Genomic DNA, 23,061 nt, shown 5'->3' with positions numbered 1-23,061 from the left:
CGATTCCTTTTAATTCCTTCCGGATTCTGCTGGTATCCTCCTCCCTTTAACTAAGTTCTTTAGAAACGAGATCAGTTTCCACCATCACCATCGGAGGAGTAGTATTGAGGTTTCCCTTTCCATCGAATCATTCACTTTCTTACGCCACTTGTACAGGCCATGGGTCATACCATATTTTCAACTGATGCATGTTGTCTTTGTCTTTGCTAAGTTCAGATGGTGAAATGAAGAATAACTCTCCTAGGTCAGGCCTCAATCTTTGCTCAAGAAACATAGTCTAGGAAATCGAAGCACACAGCTCTAACGTCAGTTATAAAGAAATGAAGTGGGACCCTCACCCAAAAGGATCACACACTAATCAAAGACCTATTCTTAGAAACTTTCCAACCGAAAAAATCTTAATGATACCTCTGAATGATATCGACCCCGACATCTGCCAAAATAAATTTGACAAGGGTACCTTGATAATTTACTGGAACTCACCCTCCAGTTTTTCCTTAAATCAATCGGACCAGATTATGCAGCACTGAGGACTACTTGACGACTGACAGACGGAACATGAGAGGGGCTACCATATCAAGATAGCGCCTACTAATCAAACACCCATTAATAACGAACTGAACAAATTTGAAAGAACCTGTATCCCATTTTTTGTCACTTAAGGGCCCTTCTTTTGGGGGTAACCCCCCAATATGAAGGCACACCTGACGCAAAAACCTCATTTTTACATATATCTCATAGTAGCTTGAATCTAACAACAATTAACCTTTTTCAAAGAATCTTCTTTAAACTAATAGTGGTTCCTATCCTTCTGAAAATAAACTATGTATATCCCCAGGAAACCTACTTGAAAAGTAATCTTCCGTATGGTTTAATCCCCAACTATGGCTGCATCTTCCCTAATTGACTTAAAGTCAATTGTCTGGTAATAATTCACTGCTGAATCTCAAGTTACTAAAAGCACCAATTTAGATAGTATCTTTATTCTGACCACATAATCCAAACAATCTGATAAATACAACCTCAACAATACATCCCCAGCACACCATACGAACCTGCTCTCCATGCTAATGGTATCTTTCCCATCCCTTCATAAATCATAACCAATATTCCAATAAACATTTCAAACTTATGTGAAAATCTATTTTCCCTATAACGTGAACAATATCTCGGAACGAATTGTTTTTGAAATTCAAGGTAAAATCTTGCCATATTCATTCACTATCGTTGTCATATCCCTGAATCATATTGTGTCGACTGGCGAAGGATACACATGCATAGTTTCCAGAAGCTCATCCAGATGCTCAGGACCCCCATCCTTTGGCTGTTCTATGTTTATCTTGCCATGTCACCTTTTTCTCTATTCTGAAACTGACAAGAAAAGATTTTCTTCGAATTTTTCTCTTCACATTTGCCATAACATTTTCTTTTTTAGGCTTAAGTTTTCACTTAATCTGGAAAGTAGACATGTTTTGTATTTTGTAAATTTACAGTGTATGAGAGAAAAAGGTTCGGGTATCTTTTTTGAGCCCACGCATTTCACCCTTTCCAGGAGATACACTGGAGGACCCAATATAATGAAGGCATTTTTATCTCTTTTAGGAATGTTCTGACCACATTGAATCTTCTTTGAAAGTGGTATCAACCCTCAGATGTTCTGTTGTGCACTAAATAAACTGGCAATACTTGGTCTCAACTAGCGCAGGATACATCCATTGAGAGGTCGAAACTTCAAGTAGCCTCAACTGCCCCACAATCATTGTTAAAGCCCCAACAAATCCTTGGAGCGAAACTCTACACTTTCTTCAAATGCACTGTACTCAGCCAGCATAGTATGAACTTGTACAGCAGCATGTTCCCCGACAAAACCGAAATCCTTTTGTTCACGTCCAGACTTTCCCAGACCGAGACATATTCACTCAAGACCATTTTGCAGGAAAAATCCTATGGCGAACGATGGTGTTGTGGTATGTCCATTGAATAAATTTCGGTCGAATAAAGCCAATTTCAATACGAATTTCATAGCTTGGGGGGTCGAAATATTTTCATGTGGTAAATGAGGGAATTTACCTGAAGCATCCTTTATAGGTCTTCACCATGTTTCTTTTCGACAACGAACATGGGGGACGGAAAATGTTTAAATGTTATTACGGGTACTGAATTTGGTAAATATTTTTATGACGCAATTTCACTATCAATGAGCGTTATTCCTTTTAAATGCGCATATGTAAAGGATCTAAAATAGAAAATGGGGTTGCAAATAGAATTGGTCTTGGGCTTTTTGGTCCTAAGTAAATTCTGTCGAATCTGCTCAGGACATAATCTGAATCAATAAAAAATTCCAGCCCCTTCTAGAACTACCCCAGTCGATATCTTCGCGTAACTGTCAGGAGATTGCTACTTCACGGGGTAAGTCAGAGTACTAAAAGCTACACAAGAAACAAAGAGACCCTTTAACAAGTGATGTTCCTCGCGAAACCGTTGACCTCTTTCTCTGGTTTGACAGAAGTCTCCGCTGGTATCATCCTGGTCACTGCATATACAGCCTCTACCCATTTCACTCTCAATGCACTTGCAACTCCTACCTACCATTGACTCCTGTCAGACAGTTGTGAGATTCTTCCTCACTAACACCACCTCCATCTCCTTCCACTCTCCCTGCAGGATTCCCATATAGTATTGTGTCGCGGGGCTTGATTAGAATTTATATTTGTTCCCCTCTTGTTCCGTATTCCTGCCTAAGATTTTTATAGGTAGCTGCTGTCACCCTTCCAGATGTAGCTTCCAAAACGGCTGTGAACTTTGGGCATTGAAATAGAACGTCTTCTGCGTCCTCTGCAAACTTCGCCACACTTTGGACAATACGATGAATCATCATCCAGAAATCAATATAGGTATGCCCAAACTCCAAGACTGTTCAAAAGCTGTGTTAGATCGAGGCGTTCTTCTCCTTGGGGACGATCGATCCATATTCGAACCTCCCATATCATCCTATGGTTCTAGCGGCGATTTTCTGATTCGCTTCACCTCCCCTGCCACTCAGCAATAGTTTCGCTCCGTCTGGGGAGAAGATTCTCAGGTGAGACACGCTCTATCAAAAAAAAACCTTGGACCACCTATATTTAGTAAAATTCTCACGATCAGTACTCAGGCTTGCAACCATTGTCAACCCAATGGCATCCACAAAACCATTGATCGCACAGCGACAGGGAGGTCAGACATCAGCATTCCAGCTCCCTTTCCGGTAATTGTAATGATATGAGTGGAAATAGGAGATCAGGTTGATCATCCTTGGTGGCCGATAACGACCTAGTCTCCTATTTCCACTCATATCATTACAAATGAATTGCGAGGACTCCTCTCTCTCAAAATTGTCAACTCCTGTTCAATTCCCGCAGAACTCTCGGATGACCAAAAAGCCATCCCAACCTTATAATTTTTTTTCCATCTGTGTGCAGAAAACTTCCACAAACAGTGTTTTTTCATGAAGGGACAACAATCAAGCTGCTCCCCGTCGCAGAATATTAAAAAAAAAAAACCAAGCAAAAGGGATCGCGAGAATTCAGGCTTCCTCGTCTGGAGTGTGAAGATGAATCATTAAGGACGGAACGGCACAGCATATAGCCGACTACCTCCGTATTCCATCAAGGATTCATCTCACCCGTCACTTCATCCCTACGAAGAAGAAAGAATATTTAATTTTCTTAAAATTCTGAAACGAAGAGATAGCCATTTCACATAAAGGTAGGGAAGGACACTCCTCAGAAGCTCGGACGGCAATACCTTTCAGCTTATAGCCGCAAAGGCCCGTAGATCCAGAGGCTTCTGGAAGGCAATCACCTACGAGACGTTAAATCTCAAGACAAATACAACAAACGACTAGCTCTTATGGCATACTACCAAGGATAGGACAGGAAACTCTACGTTACAAGGTGAGAAAGGAAAATTAGGCCCCACGTTGGGCCCAACATTTCCTGGATTCAGGCATTTGTAATGATAAGAGTCGTTATAGGAGATCAGGTCGATCATCCTGAGTGGCCGATAACGACCTAGAGGGCGGAGCTATCCCAAAAATCTAAACAAATTGGCTAAATTGACCGTGAAGGTCCGCCCACAAAGACCGAGCACTTTGATGGAGCTTCAATCTTTGTGGGCGGACCTTCACGGTCAATTTAGCCAATTTGTTTAGATTTTTGGGATACCTCTGCCCTCTAGGTCGTTATCGACCACTCAGGATGATCGACCTGATCTCCTATAACCACTCTTATCATTACAAATGGCGCCCAACGTGGGACCCACCCACGTCCCCGAGCCCGGCTAGCTCAGTCGGTAGAGCATCAGACTCTTAATCTCAGGGTCATGGGTTCGGGCCCCACGTTGGGCGCCATTGAGGCGCGGCATCTGAGGTTCCCACCCTTCCTCGACATCCTCAGGCCAGCTAATCGTAGTTTGAGGACTTCCTCCCTTTCGTATCCTCCTTTCTCCCGTGGAATTTCTATTAAGGGACATCCTCAAAATGAATAACTGGCCTGAGGATGTCGAGGAAGGGTGGGAACCCAGAGGCCACGCCACATACAAGATCTGAGGCGGAAGAGACAATAATTGAGATGGTGATCCGTCGTGGATCTTCCCCTCCTTGATCGCGGCACTCGGGTCCTGAGACTTACGGATCCACGCGCGCGGTCGAGCCGTTTTTTTCTTCTTTTCTATTTTCCAATTTTAGTTCGCGTTCTGTTTATCATTCGATAGGCCGTTGCGAAATCCTAATTAACGTCTATTTTAGAATCCGGTGCGGACCCACGCATCGGAATAGACACGTTGTTTTGTAGTAGTGAAGCGTGAGGGATCAAAGCGCTCAAAGGACCCCCCACATTCCCGAGTCTGGCTAGCACAGAGGCGTGCAAGAACGTGTCGACCGAGCACTTTGATGGAGCTTCAATCTTTGTGGGCGGACCTTCACGGTCAATTTAGCCAATTTATTTAGATTTTTGGAATAGCTCTGCCCTCTAGGTCGTTATCGGCGACTCAGGATGATCGACCTGATCTCCTATAACCACTCTTATCATTACAGGATCGAAAGTAATCTGTTACGGACTATCCATTCGAATAATTTACCATTTATTTAGAAAGCATATCGGCCTGTAGGAGGAAGGTTCACCCGAAGGTTTGTTTAGCTTGGGCGTGATGCTTCCACAAACCAAACCAACCAAACCAGAGCTTTATCTCCGACTACTTTCTTCGCGGGTTTCAGGACCTCCGTGGCTCATGTGTATCCAGATTAATTTCTTTTCCACTGACTGCGTCTTCTGGTCTTGAGGCAGGCTTTCCTGTACTCCTCGATTTCAGAGTTCCATCAAAAGTTGAGTACTCGTTTCCGGGGACCAATACGGCATAAATGCGACACATGTTCAGCGCAACTTCTAGCTGATTTGGGAAGCATTATCACTTGCATTTCCTTCGAGCATTGTGTTTTGCGGCAAAGCTTCTCTAAAAGCCTCCTCGTTAAACTTGTTGACAGCCCATCTTTCAAGGGCTTGATGGCAGCAGAAATCCTCAACTAAATTGTCAGTAACAAATGTGACATCTATCACCAACCTCAATGTTCGCCAATGCGAGATCCAGGCGAGAAAAAGCTTCAAGAAATGCACGTTCTCTGGCGTTCGTTTCTCGGCTGGCCCGTTGTTCAGCTGATGCATTGAAATGGACAGGTATTACCTGAGAGTTTTGATCATTTGTATTTATCGTTATATTCCTTATCATAGATTTGAACTCCTTTCTCGTGAGACTTGCCCCTAGTATTGGTAGTTTTTCTAACCACCGGATATATGTGCTTCCTGTTCTGCCTGTGGGTCCTATTAGCGTCATTTATTTTCCTGAAGAGCAGATGATTGGGTCTTTCTCAACAATCCTTAAAAATGTTTGAGTTTTTTTTCGCAATAAAGCAGAAGCAACTCATCAAAGGCTGCCTCAACTCTGCCCTGGGAACAGCGTGATCGAAGCGGTACGTAAGTGTTTTATGCTCCTTTTTATAATCCCCAAAAGTGCAACACCACAAGTGGATATGGACTTAGGACTCTCAAATCCCTAAACCAAAAAAAAGATTATTTCCGATTTGTGACACAACTTCGTCCTGTCCTGTCTGCTGGATATAATCTACCCACCGAAACTTGAGTGAATGACAAAGCCACTGCGGCTTCAGAGGGTACGAACAAGGCCCTCATTGTCCGTATGCATCTATGCAGTTGTGCCTATTAGGCAATGAGTAGGGGGAGAGTTTTCATCCTTAATCAACACAGCATACCCCATCTGGAGGTCCCAAATACTATGTCGACACTGGTGTCAGAGTAACCAAGTACTCGTCTCGCTAGTGTCGCCAAAAGTCTTGGTGAATTCACTACCATTGTTTGAGCTTGATAACTGGAAGATGGAGCACTATAGGTCCTGTCACCGCTAGAAATGATTTTCCAAACAGACAATCGGATGGGGATAATGCGAATTTGACGTTTGGGTCATCCCGTAGAGGTGTGATTAGCCTAGAGTTAAGGCAAACTTTGATACACACAGCTAGGGTGTATAGTGTATTGTGACTTAACCGCGGCCTTCTATAACCCTGTCTAATGAGGAGCACGCGAATCCTGTTTGCTCTGGCGAAGGCAGTACCATTACCACAGTACAGGGCAGCGGATAGAGTGTGTCCAGAAATGCCGGTAAGGGAAATATATCTGTTGATGTCACGATAATAAGAGCCTTCTCCTCCAGTTGATCCAGATCTAAATTTGCTGGAGTGGGCGGCACAATGCTTATGTTAGAAAGAGCCATTAAAGTGGTGTATCAAGCTGAACCTTGCCGGCATTGCGTATGCTCGAGAAGCTGCGCAGCTTATAATCCGCGACTACTACTGTCAATTGGACTTTCATCCGATCTTAAATAGCACCATTCATTTAAAACTTTGATGGCCTAAATTTTTTAAGGATTCAACTCCGCGGGGTGCTTCCAAAGCTGGCAAAGCTTAGGCTGGGAGTCTGCCTAACATGAACACGCGAAAGAGGCGTATTCCAGTTGAAGCCAACTGCCCAAAGAGATGGAATAATGATTTTCTCCCGAACAATGTTGGGTGCCACGAAATCAACAGAATCAAATAGTCTGAATTGGCACATCCCGTTTAGTAAGAGGGATGGCAAAGATAGGAGACTCACCCAGAACAGAAACTCATCAGAGGTTGGCTCTCGTCCCAAACCAAGTAGCAAGTAAATAGCAAACCCGGTCAATGTCCAAACCATCCGTTCTTCACGTCCTCCGGGAGAATCATTCAGCCTGAATTGGTGTAGATACTTCCTGTAACCGCCATGTCCTGACAGGAATTGCGTCAGGTCGTAGTTAATCTCGCCATGTCGTCGGTGGATCCACTCCCTAATACGTAGAATCAAAGTGTGGGTCCAGTTACCGCTTTTCGGTATTCTGAATCCTTTTCAAGTAAATTTGTTCTCCTTTTCTCGTACTGGCAGTGTGCCTCACTTGCTACAATGTTCATCGGGATCATTCCCGTAATAATACAAGCTACATCGGCTGATATTGTTCTGATGGTGCTGCAAACCCTTGGCGCCATTAAGTGGTAAGTAATGTTTACCCTCTTCCGATTATTCTCATACACTAGGGTTTCCTCCGAAACTGGTGCCACGTATAATAGTGTGAAGCGAACCACTTTGGCCTCCAATGTTAGGCATCATCCGCGCTAATTACACGCTGGTATTTGCCGCTTTCCTACAGGCATAGTCCAGGTGTCCCTTGAAATTTATTTTAGCGTCAACCATCACCCCTAGGTATTTGATAACTGGTTTCGAAGAGATCACGTGACTACCAACACGAATATTAACCGTATTCCTTTTCCTACGGTTGGTAATTAAGACCGCCTCCGTCTTTTGTTTCGGAAGGTCAAACTGAACCATCTCCAGCCACGCTTTTATAGCGCTAATGGTTTCGTTAGCCTACATTTCAACGTCTTCAGGTTGTTTCGCGACGACAACCACAGCTAGATCATCTGCGAAACCGATTATCGTGGTCTCCTTTGGTACGGCAAGGACAAGGACCCCATTGTACATGACGTGCCACAGCGGAAGACACACCACTGAACCCTGTGGTACTCCTGCGGTGGCGGTGTACTGATTGGATCCCTCATCTGTATCGTACGAAAGTGTCCTCTCCGAAAGGTACCTGTCGAATAGCTTAGACAAATAACTAAGGACATCCATTTTAGTCAGTGAGCTTTTTATCTACTCCCAACTAGCGGAATTGGACGCTTTTTGGAGCCCAACGTTACCACGGTACACCATTTTTTAGACAGCATCGCGTCTCGACCCAGCTTCAAAACAAAGTTTACGACGTCGATCGTTGAGTGAGCTTGTCGAAATCCAAATTGTCACTCCGATAGTCCATCCTTATATTCAATGATAGGGAGAAGTCTATTGTAGATGACCCTTTCCAACATCTTTCCTGCCGTGTCAAATCGGTCGGTATGATGATGGGTGTCCTGGGTGATTATTTGGTTTCTGTCTGTTGTTTTTTTAAGGAGGTGGAAATCTTCAAAAAACTCTGGCCTGGGCGCCCCAGAATGCGGGATTTTTAGCCACTAAAACCACCCCGACTCCCCCCTACCCCATGGAAGCACCTTTAGGTATTACATCACAGAGCGAAGTTAGCTTACTTTAGCTAGGTCTCCTTCCATCTACCCGCGGGGTTCGTTACCGCGCCTTCCTCACTTCTTCTGCTTTTCGCAGTTTATCTTGGATTACTGCGATCATGGAATTGATCGCATCCTAGTCTTCCTGACAAGCTACCATTCTCCGGACAAAATTTTCTGGTGATAGCACTTCACCTAGAGTTTCCTCTAGGTTCCTCCTTTCTTCCACGAACCTAGGACATTGGAAGAAAACGTGCGCTGGGTCCTCTGGGATCTCGTCGCAGTTTGGACAATTAGGTAAGGTGTCCAATTTAAACCTGTACAGGTATTGACGATATCCTCCATCCATGGCCGGTGAAAAACTGGGTGAGATTATAATTATCTCCCCATGCTTTCTTTCCAGCGGCTCCCGGATGGAAGGGATCAACCTGTAAGTCCAGCGACCCTTTTTTGACTGGTCCCCTGTTGCCATCTGCTTATGGATCTCTCCTTTTCGGCTTTTTTCACCTGCGATAAGGGAGAGATGGATCTGGTGTTATAAATGTTTATCATTTCGGTTGTCACGATTTCAATCGACATCATTTCCGAGATGACGAACGCTGCATCATCTGAGACGGTCCGGAAGGCAGAACACACCCTTAAGGCTGTTCTTCTGTAAACCGTACTCAGTTTATGTGCATTGCGCGTTTCCCCAAACTGGCACTGCATACAGCATGATAGAACTTACCACCCTGGCTATGAGCAGCCTGCAAGTATGCCGCGGTCCTCCTACGTTCGGCATCATCCTTGCGAGAACCATACTCGTGGTAGATGCTCTTTTACAAGTATGCTCTATGTGCTGCCTAAAATTGAGTCCTCCGTCTATCATCACCCCTAAATATCTGATGGCGGGCTTAGAAGTGATAATGCGATTCCCGATTCTAATGCAGGCGTAATTTCTTTTGCGGCGCTTAGTGATGAGGACCGCTTCCGTCTTTTCCTCCGCGAATACCACTCCAGCACTCTCCAACCAAGCCTTAACAACACTGATTGCTTCGCTTGTAGACAATTCAGCCTCCTCGAGATACTTTGCGACCACAACCTGTGCTATATCATCGGCATAACCCACCACCGTGGCCTCCTCCGGAACCGAAAGGTTATTTACATCAATATACATGATGTTCCAGAATAGTGGGCCCAGAACAGAGCCCTGTGGGACATCCGCGGAGACAACGTCCTTGGGTCCATCATCGGTATTATACCAGAGTATCCGCTCTTGCAAGTAGCTATCGACAATAGCGGGGAGGTAGGTGGGAACACCAATGGCAGCCAGAGACTTTCGTTTAAGGTCCCAATTGGCCGAGTTAAATGCATTCCTCACATCCAGGGTCACCACTACACAATATTTGCTGGTACAACCCCTTCCGTGAATTGCATTTTTGGCCAAGCCAGTAACCATTTTGGTGGTATCAATGGTTGATCTGGCTTTACGGAACCCATACTGCCTACCTGAAGAGCCCTCTTCACTCTCGACGACTGGGAGTAATCTATCATAAATAACCCAACATTTTCCCCATAGTGTCTAGAAGACTAAGGTCTATAGGAGGACGGTTCCCCTGGAGGTTTGCCAGCCTTGGGCGCAAGCATCATCTTCTGCCGTTTCCATGGTGCAGGAAAGATACCCTCAGACATGCACGTTTCGAACAGCTCCGCGAACATATCCGGTATATATTTGACAGCAAGTTTGAGAGCCTTATTCGGTAAGCCGTCAAGACCCGCAACTTTGCTGTCGCCTATTGCAGGTCTCCAGCAGCTCGTCCCTGGTGACTGGTGGAATTGGCGTTACATTCAGGGGGCGCAGGAAGGTGTCAGTCTGAGGAAATAACATGAGCGTAGGGCGCGTGATCTGCGCAGATGATCGGCATCTGAATCGTCCTGTCACAATTTTATAGGCGCTACCCCACAACTTGCCAGGACATGTCACATGTTAACGAAAGGCTGACAAAAGTCAGATCTACAATTGAACCAATTCTCCCTTTCCGATAAGTGTTTACATCGCCTCCGTTGGCCAGAATTGCATCCAACTGGGCGAATGCTTCTAATAAGCACCGCCCCCTTGTGTTAGTCTCTTTGCTGCCCCACTCGATAGCCCACGCATTAAAGTCACTGGCTCTCACCTTTGGACCTCGTCCCCTTGCGTCGTGAACAAGACCGTCTATCAGGTCTGGCTTCTGTCTGTCTGTCAGTCCGTCTGTCTGTCCGATTGACACCAAATTTGGTGGAAAGGTGGGAACTGTGAACGCTCACGTATACAGTTAGGTACATCGTTTTACGTCAAATTTAAAGGGAGGTCCCCATACATGGGGGAGTGTAAATTTTTTTTTCACTAAATATAGTGATGTGGGGTATCAAATGAAAGATCTCGGTTGATACTTTCCGCATAAGACAGACTTCCCTTGCTGGAGATCACAATCGCTTCTGGGCGAATTCGCACTTTTGCTTTTTTCTTCGCCTTTTTATTAACTACCTTGGTTTATCCACAGTTTCCATTCCCATTGGGTTTTTTGCCGATTCACTTGCAAGAGCTTGCACTTGGGGGATCTGTTTTCTCTCTTCGGTGCATTTAATTACGTTTTCCGGAATTATTTGCATTGCCTTTTTCCTCTTAGGCGCCTGCTGATTTCCCAGAGGATCCACATCTTTTTCCCGCACTTTCTTGTTTGGTGGCAGGTTTATTGTAATACGATTAGGCGTCACTTGGGTCGCTTGTGACACCGTTGAGGCAGCAGGTTTCGACTTGTCTTTGAAATTTCGTTCTTCATGCTGCAATTTGTTATAGAGCACATTGATTGCTCTCACCATATTTTTTATGGCTTGATGCACGTTGTGCTTGTCCTTGATGAACTCGGACAGCTCAACTATTTTCGCACCAAGCTGTGTGAAGAGTGATTCCTCTGGATCAGGGCTCTGGCCTCCAGGAATCCATGAATCCTACAGTACAGTGAGTTACATTGTTTTACGTCAAATTTAAGGGGAGGTCCCCATACATGCAAAAGTGTAAATTTTTTTCTCACTAAATATAGTGTGGGACATCAAATGAAAGATCTCGGTTGGTACTTTCCGAAACTGGTCTTAGTTTTGACATTTGTTGGAAAAACGGGGAGTTTGGGGGGTCGAAACTAATCATTTATTTAACGAGGCCATCCTCAGAAACTGGCCAACCGAAAAATCGGAAAAAAATCAGGAGGCTCCCATTATATGGTGGCTAGGCTCGGAAATACCCTCCCTACCGACATCTGTTCACCTGTTCATCTGTATATATCACTATAATTTTTTGGTAATTGGCTGAAACCCCCCCCCCCTCCCCCGCTTTAAGTTCATCCTAGCTCCACGAAATTTTGCAGCAATATAGGCTATAATATAGAGCATGATCCCACCAAGTTTGGTAGAAATCGCACTATTACTAACAAAGTTATAATAGGTCAAATTTGTTGCTTCTGTGCAGATTCAAGACTTTGAATATCAATATAACCCGAAAGTATATATTCTCGCATGCATGCATGTATGCATGTGATACGTACTAATGGGACAAATGTACACTGAAATGTCTTTATAAAAAAATACACAAAACCTTTCATACCTGAAGCGTCCAGATTCCGATTTCCCGACTGGTTTATCCAGACCACGGGAACATTTCAACAATTTCCTCTGTTTCGTATCTTATTTTGATTGTATATAAACTTTATCTGATAATTCCTATAATGTTTTTAAATTTTATCCTTATCTTTTTGCAGTTACATCTCCAAACAGAGGTCTACCAAATCAACCAGCGCCAGCATCAGCAATTCTACTAATAGCCTATTTGTCAATAAGATACTTTCGAAGATAGTTTGCTTGAATGATCAACTGCAATGCGAAGCAAATGCAAACTTTATTTATTAATGATATTTGATAGTGTTCGTTTTGCATACGAAAATCAAAAACACATGAAAATCAAAGCAAAGTAATATATTTTAATGTATACCTACCCCTAGTCGATATGTCACCCTTGTTTCCTACGTTCAAATTCCAAATTGCTGTAATAGGAAAAGAAAAAATCGAAAATGTAACAAAATAAATAAGCAAATAAATAATGTTAATGTAAATTGATATTATATACTAAAATCTAACCGTAATTTAATTACATGAAAAAGCCCAAAACGAATGTGAAATTTGCGAAAAAAAAAAGATTCAAAGGAAATGTTTTCCAAGAGCAAACAAAGCCCCCGGCCCACTGATGAAAAACCCTGAAAAAATGGCGTAATGATGTAAATTTTAATGTACCTAATAATAGCGTTTTTGTAGGCTATAAGATAAATCGATTTATTTCAGATACAATAGAACCCGTGTAAATTCTGTACTACAAACATCCCCCACTGAGTGCAACATCCATTGCTTTTCGCCTATTGTTGTATTCAAATTTATTGGCAACTTTTTACTGTTTCCACAATAACGCATTTAATTTAATTTAAAGCCAATTGTTTTGATATACTTCCATCTCTAAACATTCCAGGACCGGCACTGAGCATCCACATCCATTTGATTAAGTCTATATGATGCAGATACATGTATCTTTTTTGCTATTATTTTCACTTAGTTTGTGGGACATGCATTTATAAGGGAATGGAATTCCTGCATGCTCGGCAATTTGATTTAATGACACAAAATTGTTTCGTCCTTGTTCAAATCTAAAACCTAAATAATCCGCTTAAACAATAATGACAAATTCATAAATAGGTTAATTGCGGAATCCAACCAAGAAAATGGAACCCACACACGAGGACCTCTTTCGAACAGATATGGAAAATGTTTCAGGAGGGTGTGCTCAGGGGGTTGAATCAAATATTGCTGCGTTATCAAAGCCGCTTTATGAAGATACAATTCAATCTAAATAGACTCATTAGATGGCCAATTCATGAATAAACCAACATATTAAAAACAGTACCTAATAATCCTCTTTATTTGATATATATACGGCTCGCCCCCGCGGAATACTCTTTTGAAATGGCCGCCATATTTCAACCCTTGCGGTTTAGAGGGTATGCAGAATTGAGGAATCCATCGTACTTACATAGCTACTGCAAATCTGTCTACTGAAAATTGAAAACATATTGTACATAAATAAATAAAGGAGCATAAGCCAATGAAAACGTCAACCAGAGTGAAACTCAATAAAATATAATTATAGTGAAATAAATTGGTTACGAGCAAATAAATAAATAAATTAATAAAATATTAACCCTACCAATGTGGTTCGTATGCAATGTATATCACGGCAATGACGATGGTAAAGTAACATAAATATTTCTAATTTATGATGTTAAAGTTAAGTGGAAATTAGAAAACCAAAATTAATTATTGATAATGAGACACTGATATTAGTTTACGATTTTCGTGTTTTTTAATGTAAATAAATTTTATTAAACAAGCTAAAATATTTGATGGTTTTCATTTATTTCTGCGTAATTTCTGCCCTTTCAACTTTTCCTACTTCTCTCCATTTTCAATTCTATTGAAATCGCCCTCGCCTCCGTCCCAACCCCACCTTCCTTTCTTTCGACACCAGTAACCTGCAAAAAATTCACTCCTTGCGCTCTCATACCAGCATGAACCTGTACCACTTCAGCTCAACCCCCACCACCATTTCCTCCTCAGCAGTAATATTACTGCATACCCACCCTAAAGTATTGGATTCACTTTCCCAAAACTCACTTTGCTCAAAACGGTATCAGGTATCAGCGATTACGATGCAATAATCCTCGATGTCCAACTCCCCGAGAGAGCCATGCGACCCAACCTACCTTCAATCCCTACCTTCCAGAAAGCCAACTGGACAACATATAAATGCAGCCCTCTATTCCAAACTTCAAGCTCTCCTACTCCTCTCCAAAAGCCGAGTCCCCAATAATACCATCGACCTAGGAGTACACTGAAGCAAGCATGCGTCAAACTGATCCCAACCCATTCCCTCAATTACAGCAAGGGATCTCCCTTCCCAACGATATTCTGGTAGATATCAAAAATAAAGAAATCCTCCGGAGAAGATTATTTAGAAACATATGTTCTCCGCAATTCACACACCTCCTAACTAAATCCGAACCCTTGATAGATCAATTCGCGAGAGAATTCTGATCTTCTATACTAACCATCTCCACAACCGCCTCGTCAATACAGAACTAAACCCAGCTACATACAAGAAACTCAGAAAAACTTCCCAACAATGTGCCGTCCTTCCCCAAAACATACCCCACCCCCGCGCACGAAAAAGCGAACACCCTCGCAGACCACTTAATTTAAGCACACCGACGCACACTTCAACTCCATGATCAGCGTTTTGAAGATCAACAAGTCCATTTCCAACCTCCTCTCACGCCCATCCTTCCTACCACCTGACCCTGAACTCCAGGAAAGCCATCGGATGCATCCGCTTCGTCAATATGAACACCGTAGCAGCATCCAAAAATTAAAAATCGGTCGGACTCGGCCAAAGGCCTTCCATCGTCCTCAAGAAGTACGCTTCAAGCATTTCCGCGATTTTATTTTTAATCATTGCCACCACAACGCCCACTTTCCCGCCCATTGGAAAAAACACTGGCATTGTTCCAATTCCTAAGAAAAATGAAAATCCTCTTAGTCCCGATAGCTACAGGCCTATCTCGACCCTGTCTTCCTACGCCAAAATCTTCGAGCGGACTACAAAATCTCATATAGACAAGCACTATGACGCCAACAACTCAATCCCTGACTTCCAATTCGCCAACTGACCGCCAACTGACCGCCAACTGACCGCCTACACTCGGTTGGACAAGCCCTCCTCACACTGAAATCGGTCGTTCTTCTAGGACTAAACCGGAAAACCCCGCCAATCGCCTGTCTCCTGGAACTAAGGAAGACTTTCGTCTCCGTATGGCAGTACGGACTCGCTTTCAAGCTTTCTGAGATCCTAAACTTCCATCCGCACCTTTGCAAGCTAATCCTTAGCTTCCTAGATGGGCGAAAATTTTAAATCCATGTCAACAGTCACACTCTTCGGTGCTTAATTCATCTCCCGCTGGAAATTACACAAGAATCAATCCTTTCTGTCAACCCCTTCTCCTTGTTCACCGCCGATCCCCCAAACCAACTTTACATGCGAACCTCATCCGAGTCTTCCAATATGCGGACGACCTGATCCTCTATACTCCGACCAAAAACATCCCGATGGGTGAAGCTCGTGGGGAGGGGAGGGTCAAAGGGTAGTATAGGTTCCATGGCGAAACATGGATTGGTATCCACGATGGACCATAAAACCTGCGAAACGCCTGTTGAACCAACACCAACAGCTCTACTAGCAAACCCTACCTCCACCTTACGTGGTGATCGCTGGGAGTTCTTTCTTAATGACAAACTACAGGCGGAGAAGAATGAAGGTGAGTCTTCCGCACCTAAAAAGAGAACAAATTGTACCAACTGGTCTTCCAGATTGGGAATTGGGTAGGGTTGAAAACCCAACATAGAAGAAGCCTCGGACACGACTTTACAACGAGGTTGAGTATTTCCATGAACTGCTGAACAACCAGAACATCGGCGAATCGAAGGTCCCGCCAACTGAAGACGACGGACAAATGCTGGCACCAGCCAGTATAGAAGAAACAGTCGGTGCAATCCAGTGGCTTAAAAATCATAAGTCGACAGGAGCCGATGGAATTATAGCCGAATTGGTTAAATATGGAGGCCACCAACACACCAAGGAGTTCATCAACTGATGCTCAAGGTGTAGGACAGCGAATCATCTGTCCCTTACATAAAAATGAGGATATCACGCAGAGCATTATAGAGGCACCACGTTGCTGACTACCATCTATAATATATTCTACGCTATCTTGCTCGGCCGGATAGCCCCACACACCCTGAACATCACTGACCCATCCCAAAGAGGCTTCACTCCAGGCAAATCAGCAACTGCTCAGATTTTCTCTCCGCGGCAAGCGATTGAAAAACTGTTGGAATATGGACATCAGCTGCACCATCTTTTCAACGACCGCCTATGACAGCATAGTCAGAGTAAAACTATATACGGCGATGAGAGAATTCGAGGTCCCTGACTAATGTACGAGCCCAGATAAAAGCAGCAGGATCAGTCTCAAGATCATTCGACATCAACGACGGTCTAAGACAAGAGGATACCCTATCATATGTCTTTATTTACCTGGCCCCGCACATTAATGAAGGCAAGACGAAGTTCATGGTGGCAACCTCAACGCCAAAAACCGAAGAACCAACAACACCGAATCGCACTGGTCAAACGAAAACCATAAAGATAGGAGACTACAATTTTGACACCTCTGAAAATTTCTCCTGCCTAGGGTCGAAAATTAGCTGTGACGATAAAATCCCTGCACGGTTGCTGGCAGCCAACAGAACCTATTTCAGCTTACAAAAACTGTTTCACTTGAGACTTCCTACAATAGGGGCAATGCTTTTACTAAACAAGGCTATGATATTGCCAGTCCTTATATATTCCTCGAAAACCTGAGTTCTCAGCAAAAAAAAAATGCTAACTCTTGGCCGCGTTCAAGAGAAGAATCCTCCGAAGAATAGTGACGAAGTCTACAAATGATACCACGACGGTTTGACTGTGGTTAAAATCCGGCTCAACAAGTTGCAGTGGGCGGGACATCTAAACCGAATGGGTGGGGATGATCCTGCGCGGAAAGTCTATAAGGGCAATATCTATGGGTGAACAAGGAGACGTGGCAGACCCTGCCTAAGATGGAGCGATGACGTAGGTCAGGACGCCGGACAGCTTTTAGGGATATCGAATTGTTTGAAAATCTTATAATTGATCAGCAACATTTCCTTCGCTTTCCTTTTGGTCGGCTATCTTTCAGCACTTGTTTCGAAATCCCTCCCTCGTGCATTCTTTCCATATGGTCAGTCCATTGCATTTTCCGGATTTTGACTAGTGGTGATGCTGGTGGGCCGTCAAATAAGCTATTCGCATGTCATAAAACCAGGTGAGGGTTCAGTAAGTGGTTCGAGAAGGAAGGTAGTTGTGAAACAGACGTGATATATGTCGCACCATTAACCTTCCCCTACGCAAGAACTTAGCCAGAAAATTTAGCTCTGCCAATTCATCTTTCAAATTTTCGGAGATATATGCCCCCCGTGCGGCACAATATCTTGTTGGGATTCTTTGAAAAACCCTCAAAAGAACATGGAGCTCGAGGGGGGTGGTCCAATTACCCACAACCACCGCTGTGCCCACGGTTTGTTTAAAAGATGACGACATGGAAGCATTTAGCGTAGAATTTCTTCGAGAACTGCTTCCAGACAGCCATGGCTGATTTTTGTACGGAAACTACCATGTGCTGAAACATACATATGCCTATGTCTCCCTAAAACATACATATGTATACTTACCATTATAAAACAAGTCGCAAAGCCGAAACTCATCGCTTCAGGTATACAACGTTTTGTTGATATTTTATGAAAGAGAAGAAGGCAAATTTGGCCTACTATAACTTTGTTAGTAATGGTAAAGTCGCCACCAAACTTTCCAGTATGATACTTCATATTAAAAATTTTCCGAGAGATGAACTTAATCGGAGTCCGCAGTACATTTTCAGAATATAATAAGATACTATTATCGACTTTATTCGAGCAGATATCACAACGGAGAGTATTTTGGTGCCTAGATAACATGCGGCTGCACTGCCATACTTTTTTTTCAGATTTTGAGGTTGAAGAGTTTCTGAGAGCCGAGCCTTGAGGTAGTTGAGCCTTTTCGGACAATCTCACTCGTTCCCTCTGCAATTAATTTCAAAGCTAATACCTGCTTGTTCGAAACCTTTCATTTTATATCCCACATGGCTATATTCAGAAAAAAAGGCGCACCCCTCTTATATGGGTATGGGGGAACCCTTCCTTAAATTCAACGTAGCAAAGGAATTCACCGCATGCGTGGGGGTTCACAGTTCCAATGTTTCTACCAAATTTCGTATCAATTTGTGTAACCATTTCTGAAAAAAATACGTGCAACTGACAGACTGACAGACCTAAAATGGAGAATCGATATGTGTGCGGAGTTGTTCACAGCGTGCCTGCCCGAAGATATTTTGCCTACATAATGGAAGCGACGGAAGCTGGTACTGCTAATTAAGGGTAGTAAACTTCCAAATGAACCGTCCTCCTATAGACCCATATGTCTTTTAAATGCTGTGGGGAAAATGTTGGAGCGGGTAAATTAAAAAAGAATACACCCCGTTGTCAAAAGCCAAGGAGGCCTTTCAGATCATCAGTACGGGTTCGTAACAGCAGATCAACCACTGATTCTATCAAAATGATTATTGGTTTGACCGAAATTCAATTCACAGAAAGGGTCGTACCAGGAAATATTACATAGAGGCAACCTTAGGCATGAGAAATGCATTCAATTCGGTCAATTGGACCCTTATACGAGAGCCTCGAGGGTTATCGATTATGGACCTGAAGAGTATATTGCCTCCACGAGCGTCCCACAGGACTCCGCACTGAATCCAAACGGAGAAGATCACGATGATGGTTTAAACGGACCACTTTCGCTAATTGTAGTTTCAAAGAATCTTGAAAACGCTGATGATCAGTGCTGTTAAAGCTTGGTTGACTAGCGCTGAGCTCTCAATTGCGGAAGTGGTCCTCATCACCAAACTCCAGAAGATAAATTTCGCTCGCATTAGAATTTGAAGTCATACCATCACTTCCAAGTCAACCATCAAATAATCCGCAGCCAGTATACCTCTGCCAATAATGATGACGAATGCAAGAGGGCGCGGCACACATGCAGGCTGCTCATATCATGAATTTGATCTTGCTGTATGCAATTCCAGTTTGAGGAACAGCGCTTAATACTTTAAGTTACGCACATAAACTGAGCGCAGTTTAGAGTAGAACAGCGTGTGCTCCGGCTTCGGGACGTCTCATATGATGCGATGTTCGTGATTTCAGGAATAACGTCAAGTCCATCTCACCTTTATCAGAGCTCAAAAAATCGAAAGGCAGAAATCCATAAGTAGAAGGAACCGGCAATCGGACCAGTTGGAAAAGGATAGTTGGACTTACAAGTTGATCCCTTCCATCGGGGAATGGATGACCTCAGCCAGTTACCTCTACAAACTTAAATTGGGCACCTCACCTGAGTGCCCAAATTGCGATGGGGTTCCGGAACAGCCAGAACATGTATTCTTCCAATGTCCAAGATTTCAACTGAGAAAAGCAGAAGAAGTCAGGAAGGCGTGGTTATAAACGCCGCGGATAGAAGAAGATCTAGCTAAAGTGAGCTAGCTCTGGCGGAAATCAAGGGGATTTCAGTGGGTGAAAATCTCACGTTCTGACGTATCTAGGACGGAGTCTTTTAAAAATTTCCACCTCCTTAAAAAAGACAGGCAGACGGACAGACAAACACGCAGACAGACTGCCAGTGAACCGATTCTAATAAGGTTTTGTTTTCACTTAAACCTTAAAAAATGACAACTTGACCTCATTCTGCTGTATCCATGAAATTAAGACCCCTCCTGTAACATTGAGCTTGGTTTTCGGCTGCACAGGATGGTCTTCCCTAAATTGCGTTCCGTAGCAGTCCCGTCCAGCTATCTCTGTCTTCCATTAAATCTGGCTCTTTTCTGCTAACTCCCCCAATTATATTTTGATTTACTTTTCTCAGTCTATGTTTCCTCTCTTCCCTAAAGTGAGTGGACATAGCCAGCCCCACATCGACTACCTATCACCTCCTTACCTCTGTCCTTGTCGAATAGCTCATTGGTTAGCTTGACAACGGTCTTGGAAACCGAATATATTTATTCAAAGCACTGCAATGGGGGAAACAACGGACACAGAAAGCACAGAGCACTTGCAAGAATAATTGTCAGAACTGGATCCAGTTCTTACAATGCCTTTTAACTCCCCAAACATCTGCTTGGTAGAGGATATAAAGCTAGCCTGAAACGTAGAGGAAACTGAGAAGTACCACAGGAATCCGTGGCGGGAAAATAGAACAAGGTCCTGGAGCAAGAGTCTACCATACGAATAAAAACGAGAAGTGGACTTTCCCCTTAGGCCGATATGCAATGGTTTTTCAAGCTGAAGTATAGGCGATCCTACAGCGGTAGATTGGGTGATTGACGAGCGGTTGAAGGTCAGACGCATCGCAATCATCCAGCGATAGTCGGGCTACACTGAGGATGTTGGGTAGTCTTTTGATCACCTTGGAAATCGTTCTGGAATGTAGAAACTACTTGAATTCTATTTCTAGATTCAATACGGTAGAACTACTCTGGGTACCTGGTAACCATGGTGCAGAGGAAAATGAAATCGAGCCTTATCAAAGGAGGAGATCATGCCGGGACCGAAAGCAGCAACTTGAGTATCAGCGTTGACTACCGGTGTCTTCATAAACTGGCAATAAACTTCCCATAATGACAGGTAGCAGAACCTGAATGGTGCTTGACGCACCAAACCTTTCCTTAAAGTTTATCCTATCGAAAAGCAGGAAGACCTGTAGAGGTATTGTGTGTATTCTGACATGCCATAATTCCCTAGCTGAACATATGTTCAGAACAGGAATTGTACAAAATGATGTCCTTCCTGTAATGAGGAAGCGGAATCCACGGAACATTTTCTATGTGAATGCCCCAGATATGGACGCATCAGACATCAGATCTTTGGTACTGATGTGCTCCAGTTGCAACGGGTAACATTACATCCACTAACAGAAATGCAGCGACACATAAACGAATCCAGGATATTCCATAAGTCGGGGGAGCCGAGTAGAATGGGCCACCATGACCTATGCCTCTCCCCCACCAGAAATACATGCACACACACGCTCTCCTCATAATGCTTAATGTCAAAAATGCTTCCAAATTCGTAAGATGGACAGACGTGCTGGGCACATTAGAAAGCCCATTCCACGTACCGAGTTACCTGAGACGGGAAAGTAAGGAAAAAACCCCTCTTGACAAAGAAAAATGTTGGATGAAATAAGATTCGTGGGACGATGGGGGCAGGATACTTGTAGGGGAAGACTATTGTGCGGTGCAATATAGAATTTGCCTGGCCTTGGTCGAGGATGTTGAGGTGGTCTATGGAGTGGAATCCTGTCTGAAGGGGTGGGTCATGGGTTGTATGGTAGCGTAGCAACGGATTAGGTCGTTATCGTGAGATTGGGATTTGGCGAGAAAAATAATGAGGAAGTTGAAGAGGAATCTTTCGATATGGATGGAGGTAACATTGTCATAAAGGAACTGGTTGGAATGGAGATAGGAATCGGGCGTGGCTAAATGGAAGAACCCCCTCTCGCATAAGCGTAATCACTCCGCGATTAAGGTCTTATCAGTTGTTTGTAGCGGAACAGTTTTTTTGGGGGTGAATTGAGAAGTCTCTGTTAAGGATGGGTCAAAGAATAATTGAACCGGTACGGGACGATGTGGGCATTTTTCCAGGACGTGGGAAATTAAGGAATTGAGAGTTGAGATAAGAAGGGGCTAAGAGTCTTAGCGCATTTTTCTTGGACAATGATCGGTATCTGGTCAGGACCGGCGGATTTCTTGTTGTTGCAGGATATTATAGTGGATTCACCTGTGTAGAGGGTGCCGACTTGAATGGGAATGAACAGATTTCTGCTGTGAGGTTAGGTGGGGAGATGGATGCTGTGAACACTGAAGTGTTCTGAGGTTGTGGGCTAGTTGCGTAATATCAGTTGGATCAAAGGATTAGTTAGGGCAATCGATACTGGCGAGAAATGTGACGGATCATTGGGTGGAGACGGATACAACGGTTTGCTCAAGGGAAGGGGCGATTATGGCAGGAATGTAAATTTGTTGGGCTTGAAGAGGAGTTAGTACCAAGATGGCAGTTCCTCCGGCTTTGCTAGTAGTTCGGTCGGAGTGGAATATGGTGTAATTGGGGATGTAGAGCTTGTGTGTGGAATTAAGCTTGGTTTCGTTAAGGAGGGGGAAACAGGTTTATGAGTGGAGACCAGATCGGATAATTCGTGACGTGCTCAGTTGACATTCCGCAGAACGACCTTAGCAGATATTGTTTGGCGAGACGTGATAGAGAAAGGAGAGTAACGCTAACCACTTAACTAAGAACTAATTTGGGCGGCAAGTTGAGAGGTGAACGTCTCGAAGAGGGATTGGATCTCTGAGTTTAGATTGAAAGCTGACGGGGAACGAGCATCATTCCTAGCTATGGATGCATAGCATAGAGAGTGGGCTGAGGTTTGGGAACAGGAAATGCTTAAGAGGGTCTGAGTTGAGTGGTTGATCTGGTGAAGGTTTGGATGGATGAACGGATTGAATTTGACGGGCGCGAGCTTGAACAAACGTGGGACAGTTGCGATAATTCGG

At 43.7% G+C, this 23,061-nt stretch overlaps 1 protein-coding gene and 1 non-coding gene across 2 annotated transcripts in view; both read left to right on the top strand.

The window, feature by feature from the left end:
* Positions 1-14,115, top strand: part of LOC119651800 — a 628,198-nt gene extending 614,083 nt beyond the window's left edge. Inside the window, exon 8 of the mRNA XM_038055584.1 lies at positions 12,451-14,115. Coding sequence (XP_037911512.1) covers positions 12,451-12,545 — 95 coding nt within the window. The 3' untranslated portion in view covers positions 12,546-14,115. The remainder of the gene's footprint in view (positions 1-12,450) is intronic.
* On the top strand, positions 4,312-4,384 carry Trnak-cuu. Its single transcript has one exon. It is a non-coding gene; the product is annotated as a tRNA-Lys (tRNA).
* Positions 14,116-23,061: the final 8,946 nt, after the last annotated feature.

The sequence above is a fragment of the Hermetia illucens genome, chromosome 3 (genome assembly GCF_905115235.1).
Source record: "Hermetia illucens chromosome 3, iHerIll2.2.curated.20191125, whole genome shotgun sequence".
Classification (NCBI taxonomy): domain Eukaryota; kingdom Metazoa; phylum Arthropoda; class Insecta; order Diptera; family Stratiomyidae; genus Hermetia; species Hermetia illucens.
Note: the sequence above shows the minus strand (reverse complement) of the source record. Positions and strands in the feature narration are given on the sequence as shown.